Source organism: Aspergillus aculeatinus (genome assembly GCF_003184765.1).
Source record: "Aspergillus aculeatinus CBS 121060 unplaced genomic scaffold BO66scaffold_29, whole genome shotgun sequence".
NCBI classification, from domain to species: domain Eukaryota; kingdom Fungi; phylum Ascomycota; class Eurotiomycetes; order Eurotiales; family Aspergillaceae; genus Aspergillus; species Aspergillus aculeatinus.
The window spans coordinates 279,940-295,483 of NW_020291498.1; the positions used below are offsets into that span (position 1 = coordinate 279,940).

A 15,544-nucleotide genomic window follows, 5' to 3' on the forward strand; every position below is an offset into this window, starting at 1 on the left:
TACCTGGCCTGGGGCGTTTGACTTCCACTGTGAAGTCATTGTATGTGTCATAGGACAGCTTGTGTGGCGTTCGCTGCGCTTCGTCGGATCCTGCAAGCGCTCAGATACCCCTCCCTGATAATGTATCCACCAACCAGTTGTGCGAGCACCAACTCCCTTGCTGCAGACCATCTGCATGAGTTGCAGGGGAGTGTAGTTTATCTTGCGCGAGATTGGCCCCCCAGTATGCTTTGTCGAAGGCACAGCCTCGTCATTCGAGACAAGGCTGACACTGAATCTCCTCCACACAATTGCTGTGCCTCGTGCAACGCCCAGCCGTAAGCCTCCCAGGCAGCATCGACAGAAAAGCGTACCTGTCGTTGTGACACGTTCTCTCCCTCGGGAGAAAAAGCGAAAAGGAAAAAGAGAACCGAATTGCTTTTATGGCTGGCCCTGCCTGAGACCTCGAGGGCTCCTTCCCAATTCTATGGGTCAGAATGGGACGATTCCGAAGGCATTATCCTGCGGAGCCTGACGACCATCTGAAGACGATGTAAGTCAATGTAGTGTGTTGGTTTCTCATCCAGGATGCATGATGATTATCCCGGTGAGCCGGCGCAAGTTCAAGGTATCTCTGCTAATGTGTCCGTGAAAGCGTCGTCGTGGTCCCGGGGCTTGATGCAGATTCCCTGGCCGAACAAACATGTCCACACTTCATGGAATGGATCCAGCACTGCTTCGCAGCACTCAAGCCTTCACTGGAAGTTTGGATCTACTGGCACGGTATCAAAGTTCAATCTGTCCAGTCGTGGGAATTGGTCTGCGAGGCTGGGAAAGAACTGTACCATGAGCTCGTTGCACTCTGCAAGGATCGAGTCAAGGTATCATCTTTCTACTTTCCCTAATGGCAAGGCTTTCGGAATGCTAATCATCAGATATCGCGAGGATCTAGTCGCCCGACTGTAGTCTCATCACCATAGGCTATCGCCTGGGTGCTTTTATCCTCAAGAAGGTATGTAAATCCTTGTGCCTCCTTCGACGCACCTCGACTTTGACAATTCACTGATGTCATAGAACAATGAGCGACAGGCTATAATCGAGGCGCACCCCAGAAGACATCACGATGGGGAATCCAACCTATTTGACTGTCTCGAAACCCTAGTTATGATCGGGGACCCGATTTTGAAAGATGCCAACCGCGAGCAATGGCCAATCCTCGTCCAAAGGTTCCTCCTACTTTCCTCCAATCAAGCCCCACTGCAGATATGCAGTCAACAAGCGTTGTGCTGCCTCAAAGCCATCTCCGATCGGTTCGAAGAGATAACTCTCCACTCGCGTCTGTTCCACATCTCGTCTGCCACAGTCAAGGCCAAGTCGTTCTTCCGCCTGCGGACTCGCACGGGGGCACGCTACGAAGGCTGCGTGTGCGATGCAAGTGTCACCGTGCGAAAGTGGACGACGGCTGATGTGGACGAGAATCTGTCGGAAGATGAGGGGGAGCAGAAGCGGTGTGTATTTCATCATCAAAGTCGGTATCGTTTGAAGCTCGACATGATCGCTGCGAATGAGTGGGAGCCTCGACCTAAGATCAGGGATAACGATGCTGGGGAGCTTGATGGAAAGAAGGAGGATCTGTCTTCATCGACGGAGGATTCGCATGTGTGCCCTGTGACCCCAATGCAGGAGCGCTTGGCCACTGAGAATGCAAATACTGGTGCCACTTTCGAAGGACTGCATGTGTACTCTTCATCCGACAACCCTAAAGGGATAACACACGCGGTGCCTAACCCATCGAGCGGTGAATGCGACACAAATCAGCCCATAGAATCCCCACCTACCAAGTCATCGCAGTCGGCGATCCTCATCGGAAAATCAGCGCATTCATCCACAGTTGGAACAGGCGAAGAGGTAGATATTCATCGCGCAGCACCGGCGACCTCATATGCTCAGGTCAGCTACAGTCATTCTGCTGGCGAAAAGACAGGCACAATGGCGCCCAATCACACAGATGCCGGTCCGGAACCCCCGAATGCCGCCCATAATGCTAGATATGAAGATCCTAGCTACAGCCACGGCAATAACGGGGTTCCAGGTGAGACGCCCGTTTTAAGTACCGGTCGGCCTCTGCCATCGCAGATTCGATTGCCCGACCGAGCTCCCAATTTCTGCGGACGGCAGGATACCCTGGAATCTCTGCGAGCATACTTCCAGGATCAAGCAGGAACGACAACACAGATGACGATGATTCCCAGACAGAGAGCAGCCATTCTGACGGGTATGCCGGGCATTGGCAAGACGGCTGTTGCCCGTGAGTACGTTCACCATCATGGCCGGCATTTCAGTTCAATTATGTGGGTACAGGCTAGCCATCGACAGAGTATCGCGCAGTCCTTCCATGAGATTGCTTACGCTCTGGAACTGTTAGAAAGCCACAAGAAACATAGTCACTTGCAAAGCCATGCGAGACTCACGTCATGGTTGCAAGAGAACAAGTCGGAATGGCTGTTGATCTTCGATGACGCTGATAATTTGGGAGCCCTGCAGGCGTATATACCACGCTGTGATCATGGAAATATTCTCGTCACTAGTCGGTCCCCCGACCTCGATCTTCTTCCAAGGAGCTCTCTAGTTGAATTCTTTGTGAACCCACTCAGCGAGGAGGAAGGGAGCGAATTGGTCCATACCATCACAGGCCTCCCTCGGGAACAAGTCCAGGATCTCGGTCTCGTGCGTTTGCTCGGGGGCAACCCGCTTGCAGTGAGCATGGTTGGCAAAGCACTACAGAACAAGTCTCAATTTCACTCCAGCCGACGTAATGACCTCGAGGGTGGCGTTACGCATAGTCTGAGTGAACATCTCGGGCTGATGCGCCTACGCAAGCAATATCGGCTCCACTCCACGTCAACCACGCTTCTGACGGCCTGTCTGAATATTGATCAACTCTCCCCCGAAGCAAAAGGCTTGTGCAGTGTGATCTCCTACCTAGATCCCTATGACACCCCCGAGTCGACCCTGCTTCAGGCGCAACGATGCAGCCCAATTATTCGAGGCTTTCCGATCACAGATGAGAGCTTCCACCGGGCCCGAATCGAGTCGCTGAAAAGTGGACTTTGCTCGTCCGCGAGCTCCCGTTCATCGATACAAATGCATCGAGTGGTACAATCTACCTTGCGACAGTATCTGACCAGTACTCAGGAGCAGGTGCATGCATTCACCACGGCGGTGCAACTGCTACTTGCACAGTGGCCCTCGAAGCGGAAGTTCAAAAACGTTGTGTTTGGCTACTGGCCCGAGTTCTCGCGCATCCACACCCAATGCCACCGCCTGTCGGAGGTCGCCTCTGCAACCCTAACAAGCCCGGAGCACTATACGCCCTTTGTCAAGCTCATCCTCTTATGTGCTTGGTGAGTGGGCGAGATCCTAACTGTCCTGTTAAAGTCTACTAACTCTCTACATATGGAACAGGTATAACTCTCATGTCTTAAAAAATGCCGAAGAAGATCTGAACTTGGTCGCGTTGGCCCACAATTTACTGGCGACCCTGCACACCGAGAAGGGGCTTCCTTCCGCGACAACAAAGGAGAATGATATCCAGCGACCACAACGACTAGTGCTTATCGACGATAACACCGCTGGCTGGAAAGTGATTGATACCCTGGGCAAGCCCGCCTCCTACGTTGCCCTGAGCTACAGCTGGACCGACCAGAATCACGATCACCAATCCATGCCAGTGACGCTCACCAGATCCACATTTGAAGTCTGCAGCAATGGGGGGCGCGTGGCTGACCTCCCACTTCTCTACCGCGATGCGTGCGGGATTGCCACGTCGCTCGGTATTCGCTACCTTTGGATCGATGGCCTTTGCGTCATTCAAGATGACCCCGTCGACCGCGAGGTCGAGCTGTCAAAGATCGCCGAGATCTACCGCAATGCCTCGGCCACGATCACGCGCCAATACACCCCAGCGGGACCGCCTATGAAGCTCCCCGGTGTTTCTGGCTGTGATCAGATGCTGATCGAGCCTTACTCTGTTCTATGTCATCGCTGTGCTTCGTCTTCGGGAAAAGGAACGAAGGTTCCTGGCGTTGACGTGGTCAATCCAAAGGTGCCAGACTTCTTGAAAGGGTATACCTCGGGGCTGATGGGGCTGGAAACTGAGACCGGCCCTTTCAAGGTTGAGATTATCTGGCTGCCAGATGTGGTGGCAAAAGAGCAGCAATCACCGGGCAAAGAAAAGACTGAGAATGGTAATAATATGGATGTTGGTGGGTTAGATGACTCACAGGCTTTAGGATCATTGAGCCCCGGCTGTGAGTGGGCGGGGTCCAAGGCGCCACATAGAGGAACGGAATTAGCAGAGGAGCAGCAAACCTCGGCCGTTGGAGGATCAGAGCCACTGTCCATTAGCTTGATCAAGCCTACCACACTTCTCACAGAGAAAATGCTTGAAGCAGAGCCCGTCGAGCCGAAATATAATCGAGATGACCCTAGGCCGCAGGAGGGCGATGACATCCGGGCACCTATATCGGACTCCGTCGAGGTGCAGCAGCTCATCACCACCGCAACCGAAGTGGCTGAGAATGGACTCCGTGTGTACGCGGCACAGACGATAGAAAGTTCCTTCCGCGCGCTCGCCGCGATTGTTCGAGCGCGTGACCAAGTCGGTGCTTTTTGTGAGAGCACATCCAAGGCCCTTACCAGCTACATTGTGTTCAGCACATATCTCGCCCGGATTCTGATCCAGCAGGGCTGTGTCCAGGAGGCTGTCGATCTGCTTTGCGACTTAGCGGCAAAGTCCGATGATATTGAAACGAGGACAGAGTCTAAAGTGGATGTTTGCAGGTGAGCTTGCCCGACTGTCCGGATCGAGCCGTAGCAGAGGATGCAATTAACGCGGGCTCCATTCCTCAAGCATGAGTAGATTTCACTTGGCCAGAGGCGACGCGGAACTTGCCTTGTCGCGGCATCGAGAGGCGAAGTATTCCTATGGCTTAGCACTAGCAGCGCTTGGGGGTGAGAAAATAGTTGGCCTTGGGACCCAGACGGTCGATGAAGAAGCCAGTCTCGTTGCCCTGGCACACCTGAAGCTGGCCGACGTGTACATGAAAGAAGAGAATTTTGGATTAGCACAGTGAGTATCCCCACCTTACTACATTTTCCAAGCTCCTCCGAATATCCTGTCATATCATCTGACTCAATTCATCTCATGTTTCTTCTTGTCACAGTGACGCCCTCCGCGAGACTATCACCCACTTCGAAGCCTGCGAATCCAAGGACGGACAGATTCAGTATGCCCGTGCGCTGCATCGACAGTCGCTGGTCTATGGTTTCCAGGGGAATGAACGCCTTCGTAAGGTCAGGTTGGCGGCGGCCAAGCAGGCATTGGAGAATGTGTTGGAGGAGGATGAGGATCTAGCCTTGTTCTCCGTGCAAGGTGATCTTGAGGCGGAGTCGATTGAACGATGTCTCCATTTGGGGATGAGATGAAGTTGGGATCGTACCTGTAGGTGGTTGTAGATCTTCGATCTCACGTCTTTGCAGTGTTGTTTCGTGTATCTAGGATTCATTTTCTCGGAATTTAGCACATACGATCATGCGGTGTGGAAAATAGGGCTTCGCGTCCGCTCACCCGTAATTGAGCCAGCCACACGCCGGGAGGTTAGTAGTTGGTGGGTGACCACCAGCGAATCCCTTCTGTTGTATGTTTTTTACTTGCACTTTTTATTTAGTCTTTCTCTACTTGTTGTCGATCCGCATGACACCACTGTCATTGCACTTTTCTTTCTAAAACAAAATGTTCCCCGCTTCTCACATATACATATATGTATTTTTCCAAAATGACAGAGCCGAATTTCCAATCTTCGAGTGAAATCCCCAAGCGCGCTCTCAACAAGTTTTACCACAGTTAAAGCTCCTTCTCTCCCGTTTCCCTCTCCCACATGCTAGCGCTGAGGTGTAATACCACGGTGCCTCGTACGGCCTTCAGTTTCATTCGATAATACTAATGCTGTAGAGATATACTTAGTTTGCCTTGCTCATGGTCTTATTGGTTCCTCTAAGCCCCGCCTCTTCCAAAGCGCAGATATGGCTCCGACCAATTATCCTCTAGCAGCTTGGCGCCGTGGCTTTCGAGAGAACTGCCGGCTTACGTTCCATCCAGCTGCCACCTGACCACAGGAATGCAAGGCTGACTTGGGAATCACTATAAGAGGCATCGAGGAAGCCGTTCCCTCCATGTCTGCGCTTGCTTCTTTCGCGTACCCGAGAGGCTACCGTGGCGACAGAGATCATATATATAAGCCCATTTCAAGACTTCTCTATTTGATCCGTTCTGCTAGCGATTTGACCCAAGTCGGACAAGGTCAGGATGGAGAACCCCCCTCCGCCTTCCACCCCACTACCTCTTCTACTCGCCCCTAGCCCTCCTACCTCACCAGGTCTATCCGAAAGAAAGATTGATGTTGCCAAAAGCGAACGCAAGGACACACCCGCGAGAGCCCTGAAAGCTATAGCTCTCCCTAATACTCCTCCATCTAGCCCTTCGCAGCGTGGTCCAGGGTCTTCAGAGGAGCCAGAATCCCCTTCGCCATTGGGCGTTTCCAGCGTCGCTCAACTGAAGATACGGCTTGGCTTAGAGACAGAAACCCCCCAGTGTGGAGCGATGACTAGAAACGAACGGGGCTGCCGGAATCCTCGGAGGGCGACCGAGAAGGATGAGCTGGACCAGGCCCTAACTGCGCTCTTAAATCTGACGCAATCATCTCCAGAGCTTCCTCAAAGACTTACGAAATTGGCGTCTCTGGTACACTGCCATATGCATGACTATAGCACAGCGCTCGGGCGCCGAGTCGTGAGCTGGTCCGACCTCTTTCCGTTGGGTGACCTCGATGCAAAAATCTCCTCGGCCATTAAGCGCATTCGTGATGAATTGCCTGAAGCCAGCAAAACCTGTATCGGGATCTCGAGCAAAAAGAAGCAATGCCGGCTGAAACTAAGTGGCAAAACGGTGCAGACTATGTCCCATAGCATTCAGGAGATCCTCAAACCACAGGTCTTCCTGCGCGACGAAGTACTGGAAATCTGGATCCAGAACCTCAGAGAAGCGGCATTCTGTTGCTATCATAAGAACCAGTGCTTAAGCAAGGCTGCTGGTTGGATCAGAGCCATTAAGGCCGCCCGGAGCCTCCTAGAATCAAGCCCGCCCCCGCCAGACACGGCAGATGCAACTGGTAAACCCACTCCAGATCAACTGGACACTGTGAGTAGCACTCTGCGAGAGACAGCGAAGCATTGGAAAGGTCAGTGTCTTGTACCTTCCATGATATATATGTGTACAGATCTGTTGATGCCAGGTAGTGACGGGTTACGATACCTCCCCACTTCGAATTCTCTCATCGGAGAGCTGGAACGTGAAAGATTGGTCATCCGAGAAATACCAGGATCGGATTTTAGTTGTGCTTGAGAACTTAAAGGGAGAGGAGAGGAGAGGCTATGTCTATGTCTACGAGATCAAGGGAAATGAAGGCTACGTCAAGGTTGGTTATACCGAGAAGAAAACCGCACAGGAACGGATGAATGAATGGAGTGAAACTTGTAACCGCCAGATCACGGGAATCTACCCTCGTCCCGTTGGCTTGGAAAGAGGGATCCATAGTCCAGCACTGATTGAGATCCTTTGTCACGCCGATCTCAGAACCTGTCGAGTGAGGGTTGACTGCGAAGCATGCTTGCACCCGCACTCGGAATGGTTCCAAACATCTCCTCAACAAGCTGTTGATGTTGTTGAGAAATGGTCGCGATGGATAGATGAGATTGCTGGGCAGCCAGGGTGGAGAGATGAGATGGAAGCGATAGTACTGGAAAGTGCCGATATGGAGCACTGTTTGGAATCATTGCTTCAGATCAAAATCTGTGATGACTAGGGTTGGAATAAGAGCAAACTGGCGCGCAGAAGCTAGAACTTGAATTTGGCTTCAGAGGTTTAACAGAAACGCCACAAGGCTAATACAAAGGCATCTTGGTTTCTCGCAAGCACGTCCTTGTGCACTAGATCATTTCGACGACCTCTGGACCCGGACCTCTATGTTAAGCTACTGCAACGTCTATTTTGTTTTTCTTTTCGTGAGAGCTTTCCAAGACTTCGAAATGAGTTCAGATCTCCGACACTAAGTGTGAATGAAGCTGTGCCTAATGTGTAGCATTCTACGCCTAGATTAGAAGTTGATTGGTAGTGATCCCCTACAGATCATGGAAAAGATCTAGGCCTATCAACACTAGACCTTCTTCTGGGACTTTTTCAACTTCATTCCCTTCTGAAAAAAACACCGCAAGATTCTGAATAGGGTTGGTATAAATTGCAGACAACGCACCCGCGTGTGTCATGATGAATTGAGGACTACTTAAGATCACGATTGACAGGAGACATTCGTACCTCTGAAAGAAAGTCAGACTCCATTTGTACTTGATTTGGGTGTCAAGGGAGAGACTATGTGCTGGGTTTCGGAATCGTTGCACTCGTCCACGTCGACTGTTTTCATGGATTTGGACTCAGCAATGACTGTCCTGGTGCATACTGAAATTGGAAAGGGAATTTGGTGACCACTACCTTACTTATGCTGTTGTACCCTTCTGTGCCTTCAACCTGTCTTTCTTCTTGATAGTCATCTAGATGAATTGACTGTTAGTTAGACACGGTATCCAGAGACTAAGACTACGCTGTCAACAGTGCTTCTGAGTACTTATGCAAGTTACCCTACATACTCGAGTACTATGTAGCTGTATCCGGTAATGTGACCATAAAACCTTGAACAGCGCCCCACTATCCCTCCAGAGACTGAGTGTCTTGGGTGGGGCTCAGGTGAATGATTGCAATGCCTCTTCAGGCCTACAGCGCCTGACCCCAAACCCTGGTTCATCTTCTACAAAGGGTCTAACTTAGCTCTGATTAGCCACAGGCGATTCAGAAGTCTTCAGCCTGAGGGACCAAGACCACCTGCCTGTAGGCCCGATTGCCTCCAATCAACTGTTGCATCCTCGCTCTGCTTCACACTCTCGCATTGGAAGAAATGACATGACTGGAATTTGCACTTTACCCGCCGAAATTCTCTCCGCAATTCTGGCGTACCCACGCCCGGGCGGTTTGGCTTTCTAGGCCGGTGTGTATAGAAAGTGGCAAGCGCTGATCGAGAGGCATATTTTCTCCTATTCCCTTCTAACTCCTGACCGGTTGACCGAATTCAGGCGAGCTGTCTCCCCGAGGTCACCCCGACACTGCCTTATTCGTCATCTGGATCTGTACATCCTGCTTCCTGCCTACGAGGTCGCTGCAAGGACCCGGTTGGAAACCGAAACCGATCGCCAGAGAAATAATGCGGCCTTGACCCAGACCATAGTCTCCCTCTGTTAACCAGCTAACGCGGCAGCTGGTGACGCTCGAGATTGAGAAGATCATGATCGGCCCCGAAGATGTATAGTAGTTCACTTCTCAGGCGCTGGAAACGAAGGGAAGTGCATTGGTGGCCCGCACCCTTGGCACTATACTCAAGCGGGATTGGATATGTCTGCCCTATGGCTAGATCTTAGGTACCTGGTAGTTATTGATCTACACATTTACTTCTATGAGCATGGCTTTCTTCATTACAGTGGCCGTCATTTTCAGTGCTTAAATATCGAACCTACCGTGTTATTCTGAACCTGCTAGAATTTAACAAGTCGAATGAACACACACCATCGAACGGATAATCACGAACATCCTTAACAGCTTACGATCAGATATCCAGTCTCATTGGCAGAAAACACGGGTATTTCATTTCCAAGAACTCAACTCGCTAAGCTAAACCAACAGTGTAAAACGCTACACCACGTAAGGTTAATCAAACCCGAACCCTGGGGCGATACGGCAGCCATGTCGTGGATGCCCACGACGGGACGGCTTGCTGGTGGTCGTCTTCGTTGTCGGCGGATGTTGGTGTTGGGGCTCTGGTCGAAGCGCAGGTGCTGTTGGCCGAGGGTGGCGGTGCTAACATTCCTGGATCGATGACCAGAGCCGAATCCCGCTGGTTCGCCAGGGTCCTGATAAAAATCTCTTGGTTGGTGAGAAGGGCTTGACACCGGGGATGTCTGGGGGTTCGATGATTGTTGCAGTTTGGGGAGGGTGTAGGGGCTCTGGTTGGAGCGCAGGTGCTGTTTGCTGAGGGTGGCGGTGTCAGCATGGGTGAACTGATGACCGAATTCCAGCCCTGCTGGCGCTGCAACGCCCCAATGGTGGTCTCTTGGCTGCTGAGCAGGGCCTGCTGGTCGGCGAGCAAGGTCTTCTGGTCCGCCAGTAGGGCCTGCTGGTCGGCGATCATGGCCTTCTGGTCGTCAATAAGAGTCTGTTGTTCTTGGAGCAGGGCCTGCTGGATGCCGAGCAGGGTCTGCTGATGCTCGCAGATGGGCCAGTTGCGCTGCGCGGCTGTCATCATTCGGTCCTGCTTGGCATCTATTCTCCGGAGGTAGAGAAGGAAGTCCTCCTCGGCGAGAAAGCGGGTCGACGGAGCGGGACTAATGGATGGCGTGGGTGAGGATGTTGTGTGGGGGCGTGGCCGGCTGTTGATGGCTCGACGAGTTGCCCTTCTCTCCGCTTCCAGCTCCATTTGATAATGGTTTTGAAGCATCTCCTCCGTCATGCGATGATTGTCCGTCTTGTCGGTGAGAGAGCAGTCCGAGGGAGAGGGGGTGGCCCACCACGCGGAGGAGGAAACAGTGTGCACGTATGCCTCGGTTCTGTGGGCTCGATAGGCCGCGCTTGCATCCTCATCGCACTGATATTGAGGGTTTTGAAGCACCCCATGCGTCAGGCACTCGAGATTTGTCTCCACAATAGAACTCGTGCATGATGAGCGAGGCGTAGTCGCGGTCGACCGCAGCATGGCCCGGGATCTTGTCGAGTCTTCTTCGGCCGGCCAAAACTGATCCTCGGAAGGGTCATCGCTGCAGCGAGAGTAAGCCCGACCCGTATGAATGAGGTCATTGATGTCATCGTTGAGGTCTTCATCCTCGTAATGCTCAAGGTTCGAGAACAGGGAGTTTTTCCTGGTGCTGGTCACTGCGGCTGCTGCTACTTCTGTAACTTGGTGCTTCTGGATAGCTGCTATCTCCTCGGTGGCCTCTTGCCACATGATGTCCAGCTCTTCCTTGCTAGGATGCTTGAATAGGTCAGAGGAAATATCCATGGGCTGGCTGGGATATTCCTCGGCAGGTCTCTGGAGTTGGACGAGTGGTATCAGGCGCGGGGAGACGAGATCATGATTCACAGGGTGTTTTCTCCCCACGCTGAAACGATGCGCATGGGGTGAGGAGGGGATGGTTGGGGTTCTGGAGGCCAAGGTGGCCACAGATGGGACAGGCATCTTTTTAGGTGCTTGCTTAGTTTGTCTTGGGTGTTGGTGGTTCTGGTGAGAAGGTTGACTTGGTGGTCAATGATAGAGGATGAAATTGCTGATGTGATTAGGAACAATGTAATGAGAGAGAGCTGGAGATCAGAAAGCTGGGGAAGAGGGTCTCTTGCCACGCGAAGAGTCAGACCATTCATGTCATGATGAGCAGCGTTGCGGCTGAGGACTCGGGGAAGATATCCGCTTGTAGGTCATGATGGTATAGGGCTGAGCACGTTTCAAGCATGACAAAGAAGCCATGTGCCAACCCATTGCCGAAATGCAAATCTATAACTTATAATAAGCGCCATCCCTCAAACACAATTGATCTCACTGTATGCTTTCCCTGCATCACTTACCGATGCCCTATTAGAGATACGAGGACCTTCTCGCGCACATTTCCAATTCAAATGGAGTAGCAAAGCCTTCTTCCCACTTCTTTAAGTGGGGTACTCATCAAATCCTTTCCAAGCATCCTACAAAGTAACTCAAATAACAAGGTATCGAGTATACCTCTTCAGTATCCGTGTATAATTTGTCTCAAGTACGTATTCTATAGTGTTTTCATTAAGTATATTAATAACGATATACGATCTTTTACAGAATTGGATGGATATAAACTGTTTGTAGCTACCTTCAAGATAACAGACTTCTTACTACTTCAATTCCATACAGGCCTTAGGTAGGCGTTGTTACCCTGCCTATTCCCAAAGTATTTAGAAAGGGCTTTGCTACCCTCCTTACTCAAACATATACTCGGAGAGACTTTGCTATCCTGCGGGTTTACGAAGGTGTTCAAGGTGTTCAAGAAGCTCATAAGAATGATAAACCCATCAATCCCCCAACAAAGAATGCAGCATCGTGGTAACAATAATAAAAGACCTCGCATCAGCGGAATGGCCGCTACCCTCCACCAAACATAAACAATAAAAGCCCCCTCCCCCCGGCCTGCCCTCCCCCCTTCCTCCTACCCCCATCCCCACCCCCTACCTCCCAACCCCTATCCATCCCCATCAACAACCCTCCCTCCCCCCGGAAGGCAAAATCTCACCCGCGCCCCCCAAATCCTCCCCCAAGACCACCCCGCCCACCGCGACCGCCTCGCAATCCTGCAACACGAAGACCATCCTCGTCCACCCGGCCGGCTGGGGATTACGCCACGCATGCATCGTGCCCCGCTGCACGGCAATGTCGCCCCGCTTGAGGCGCCGCGTCTCCCCGGAGTCCAGCACCATCTCGATCTCCCCCTCCAGCACGATCCCGTAGTCCAGGCTGCGCGTGCGGTGCATCAGCGGCGGCTTGCCGGGGGCGAAGTCCACCACCCGGCACACGGTGCCGCCGGGGTTGACCAGCCCCAGGGTGTTGCTCGCCAGCAGGGCCTCGTGGGCGCGGAGGTCGGCGTCGCCGGTGAGCGTCGCCGGGAAGCGCGAGGTGGTGTAGGCGACGCTGAAGGCGAAGGTGTTGGCTTCCACGGGCGTCCAGGCTCCCTGGGTGGTGGAGTGGATGGTTGCGAGTTGCTGGTCCGAGTGGGTGGTTATGTGGCGGGTGTAGTTGGGGAGGGGGCTGGTTGTTGTGGGGGCTTCCTTGGGGGGGTTGGTCATTTTGGGGGCCGGTTTTGGGTTGGTTGAGTGTTTTTGGGGGGTGGTGGGATGTTTTTCGTGGGGTCTGGGAGATTCGAAGAATAGGGGGAAGTGGTGGTGGTGGTGGTGGTGGTGGAAGAGAGGATGGAGGTGTTGGGTTGCGCAGGGTGAGACAAGGTAAATACTGATGAAGTGTGAGGGGAAGCTTCGTCCGGGGATTAGTTCCGCGGGGTAAGGTACCACTTTCCATGATACCTACCCAACTCTCCTCCCGGGTGATCTGCATGATGTGCAGGAGGACAACTGCCAATGGTGGCTGGAGGTGGCTGCATGCTGAGCTGGCGGGGATGAATACCATGCATCTCCTAAACATTGCATTTTTCACAAAGAAGAAAAGAAAAGAGAGAAAAAAAAGAGAAAAGCTAATCTTCGATAGACTATGTAATATTCTAATGATAAAATAAATAAGAAGTATCTCAATCTTGTCCAAATTGTTCTACTTGATTCAATACTGTAAAGAATTCGAAATTCTAAGATATGGGGACTTTATAAGGATACTGCAAGAGAGCAAAGGCGGTGGTGATACGTAAATCCAGTCACATTTCAATTATCTCGACTATTTTATCTGTGCTAATCATTCTTTTTGTCATAACCTTACCCATTAATGCAGATGCACAAACTATGCCACAGATGCTGATGCTAATGTGATGTTATCAAAACATACAGTGAAAACCTCAAATACTCTTCACTCGCCGGCGGAATTCCGTCTCGCGGAACGGGGCCAGCCCGCAGTTCACCCGGTTCTCGTGGACCCGACGGTGCAAGGCGCCCAGCGCCAGGATCTCTGTCGAGTTCGTCGTCTTCATCACCGCCCCCGACGAGCCATGCGGGTTGTAGTAGGTGGCCCCCGCGCCCGTCGACGAGTATCCGCACGACTTGATCACGAAGCTCACCAGCCCGGGCAGATGCGTCATGCGCGACAGCACATGTTGCCACTCGCCCGAGTTCAGCTTGACCTGGTAGAGCTCGATGTGTCGGATGGAGTCCTTGCATTGTTCGACCAGCGACAGCAGCTTGTAGGACGAGATGGACACCCGGCGCAGCTGGATGGATTCCAGGCGGAGGGAGCGGCTGAAAGCAGCCCCGTCCAGATCCAGGGTGTCTGCGCTGGCGATGGCGAGCGACTTCAGATTGCTGGCGTGACGGATCATCTTGTAGAGCCAGTGGGCGTGGGCCTGATTCGACAAGCCGGGGGTGTGTACGGTCGCGGCGGGCGGCGGAGAGGGGGATTCATGTTGCTGTGGCTGTGGCTGCGGGTGCTCGGTGGGGGATGCGGTGATGCGGAGGCCCAGGTGGTGCAGGCGCTGCAGGACGTGTTCGGTGGAGATGCGCAGGGCGCTGGAGCTGAGGGTCTTGTGGGGGAAGAATTGGGCGAAATCGTGGGTGATGGGGAAGGCAATGTCCAGCTCGGTTAAGTTCGGCAGTGGCACGTAGCGGAGGCTGCTGATGACGGTGTTGACAAAGTCTCGGGTGGTAGCCTCGGGTAACGAGCCCGGGACCCCCTGGAAATCAAGCGCCTTGAGTTTGGGCAGCCGGCACAGGCAGGAGGGCAGCACCCCTGCCAAATCTTCCAGGAACATCGAGCAGAACTCTTCCGAGTGTTCGGTGTCCTCGAGCCCGATGTCTAGTTGGCGCACGTAGTCGGCATAGGGGCCGTGCGAGAGCTCTACGAGGCCTACAAGCGGCGATTCCGAGGTCTTGGACTGGGCGGATTTGGCGACGACGCGAAGGTGTCGAAACAGTCGCGGTGAGGCGCTGCGACAGAAGGCGCGGTTGACCAGGCGTAACGTCGCGAGTTGATGTCGAAGCTCGTCGGATTGAATCTTGTGTTGTCGTGTCGAAGCGGCCCACGGCCGGCTATCGACGTCATCCACAAAGGACACGATCTATGAGGCATTGATTGCACTTAGCATTCAGGCGACTCGGCTGAGGTCTCGGCTGAGGTGCACTGCATCACATCACTTACCAGATCGTAAATCTCTTGCGGTGCTTGCATGGTTGCGGGATTACACGTCTGTGTTTGCCTGTTCTCATCCATCCACCAGTACCACGGGGGCATTGGCAGTTAAATATCTGGGGAACAAGAGGTGGAAACGCATTGAACCCCCTTTTACCTTTTATGCGGGGTATTTGTGGAACAAGTGGAAGAAGTGGAATGCAAACTCGTAAATGGAATAAAGGAGAAGGGGATTATGAGGCATATTCGAATTCCCATTATTCATGCCTAGGCCAGTGGCTGTTGGCCTTGCAGCCTGCAGTCTTTTTGAAGACGTAATGAGAATCCCCAAGAGGAAGCTCGTCGTGACCAACGGCGGTGTGAGCCAATAACCGGTCCTGATTCGGCGATGAGACCATCGAATTGTCGATCTGACTCATGGGTCAAGTGACGTGACGCTCAAAACAAGTGCCATGGATGGAGGTCACGGGGAGGAAAAATTTGAGAGGAAAAAGAAGAAAAAAAAAAGAAAGAAAGAAAGAAGAAAAGGAGAAAGGGTTGGGAAAATTGAATGG

The 15,544-nt window shown here is 52.6% G+C and overlaps 5 protein-coding genes across 5 annotated transcripts; 2 read left to right on the top strand and 3 right to left on the bottom strand.

Annotated features, from left to right (window-relative positions):
* The first annotated feature begins 2,095 nt into the window (after positions 1 to 2,095).
* Positions 2,096 to 5,016, top strand: BO66DRAFT_104111 (NB-ARC and TPR domain protein). Its single transcript, XM_025641776.1, has 2 exons — positions 2,096 to 3,383; positions 3,445 to 5,016. The coding sequence occupies exons 1-2, from the start codon at positions 2,215 to 2,217 to the stop codon at positions 4,823 to 4,825; spliced, it is 2,550 nt and encodes an 849-aa protein (XP_025503126.1). The 5' UTR covers positions 2,096 to 2,214; the 3' UTR covers positions 4,826 to 5,016.
* Positions 5,017 to 6,219: 1,203 nt separating this feature from the next.
* On the top strand, positions 6,220 to 8,091 carry BO66DRAFT_104115 (GIY-YIG nuclease family protein). Its single transcript, XM_025641777.1, has 2 exons — positions 6,220 to 7,277; positions 7,336 to 8,091. The coding sequence occupies exons 1-2, from the start codon at positions 6,347 to 6,349 to the stop codon at positions 7,899 to 7,901; spliced, it is 1,497 nt and encodes a 498-aa protein (XP_025503127.1). The 5' UTR covers positions 6,220 to 6,346; the 3' UTR covers positions 7,902 to 8,091.
* Positions 8,092 to 9,851: 1,760 nt separating this feature from the next.
* BO66DRAFT_402284 (uncharacterized protein) lies at positions 9,852 to 11,369 on the bottom strand (the record flags this gene model as incomplete). Its single annotated transcript, XM_025648813.1, has 1 exon — positions 9,852 to 11,369. One exon carries the CDS (start codon positions 11,367 to 11,369, stop codon positions 9,852 to 9,854), a length of 1,518 nt encoding a protein of 505 aa, XP_025503128.1.
* Positions 11,370 to 12,379: 1,010 nt separating this feature from the next.
* BO66DRAFT_472094 (cupin domain-containing protein) lies at positions 12,380 to 13,000 on the bottom strand (the record flags this gene model as incomplete). Its single annotated transcript, XM_025652925.1, has 2 exons — positions 12,445 to 13,000; positions 12,380 to 12,393 (listed from the first exon to the last, which is right to left on the bottom strand). The coding sequence occupies exons 1-2, from the start codon at positions 12,992 to 12,994 to the stop codon at positions 12,380 to 12,382; spliced, it is 564 nt and encodes a 187-aa protein (XP_025503129.1). The 5' UTR covers positions 12,995 to 13,000.
* A 558-nt stretch (positions 13,001 to 13,558) lies between these two features.
* On the bottom strand, positions 13,559 to 15,513 carry BO66DRAFT_392511 (uncharacterized protein). The gene is made up of 2 exons (XM_025647533.1): positions 15,000 to 15,513; positions 13,559 to 14,919 (listed from the first exon to the last, which is right to left on the bottom strand). Exons 1-2 carry the CDS (start codon positions 15,090 to 15,092, stop codon positions 13,708 to 13,710), a joined length of 1,305 nt encoding a protein of 434 aa, XP_025503130.1. The 5' UTR covers positions 15,093 to 15,513; the 3' UTR covers positions 13,559 to 13,707.
* Positions 15,514 to 15,544: the final 31 nt, after the last annotated feature.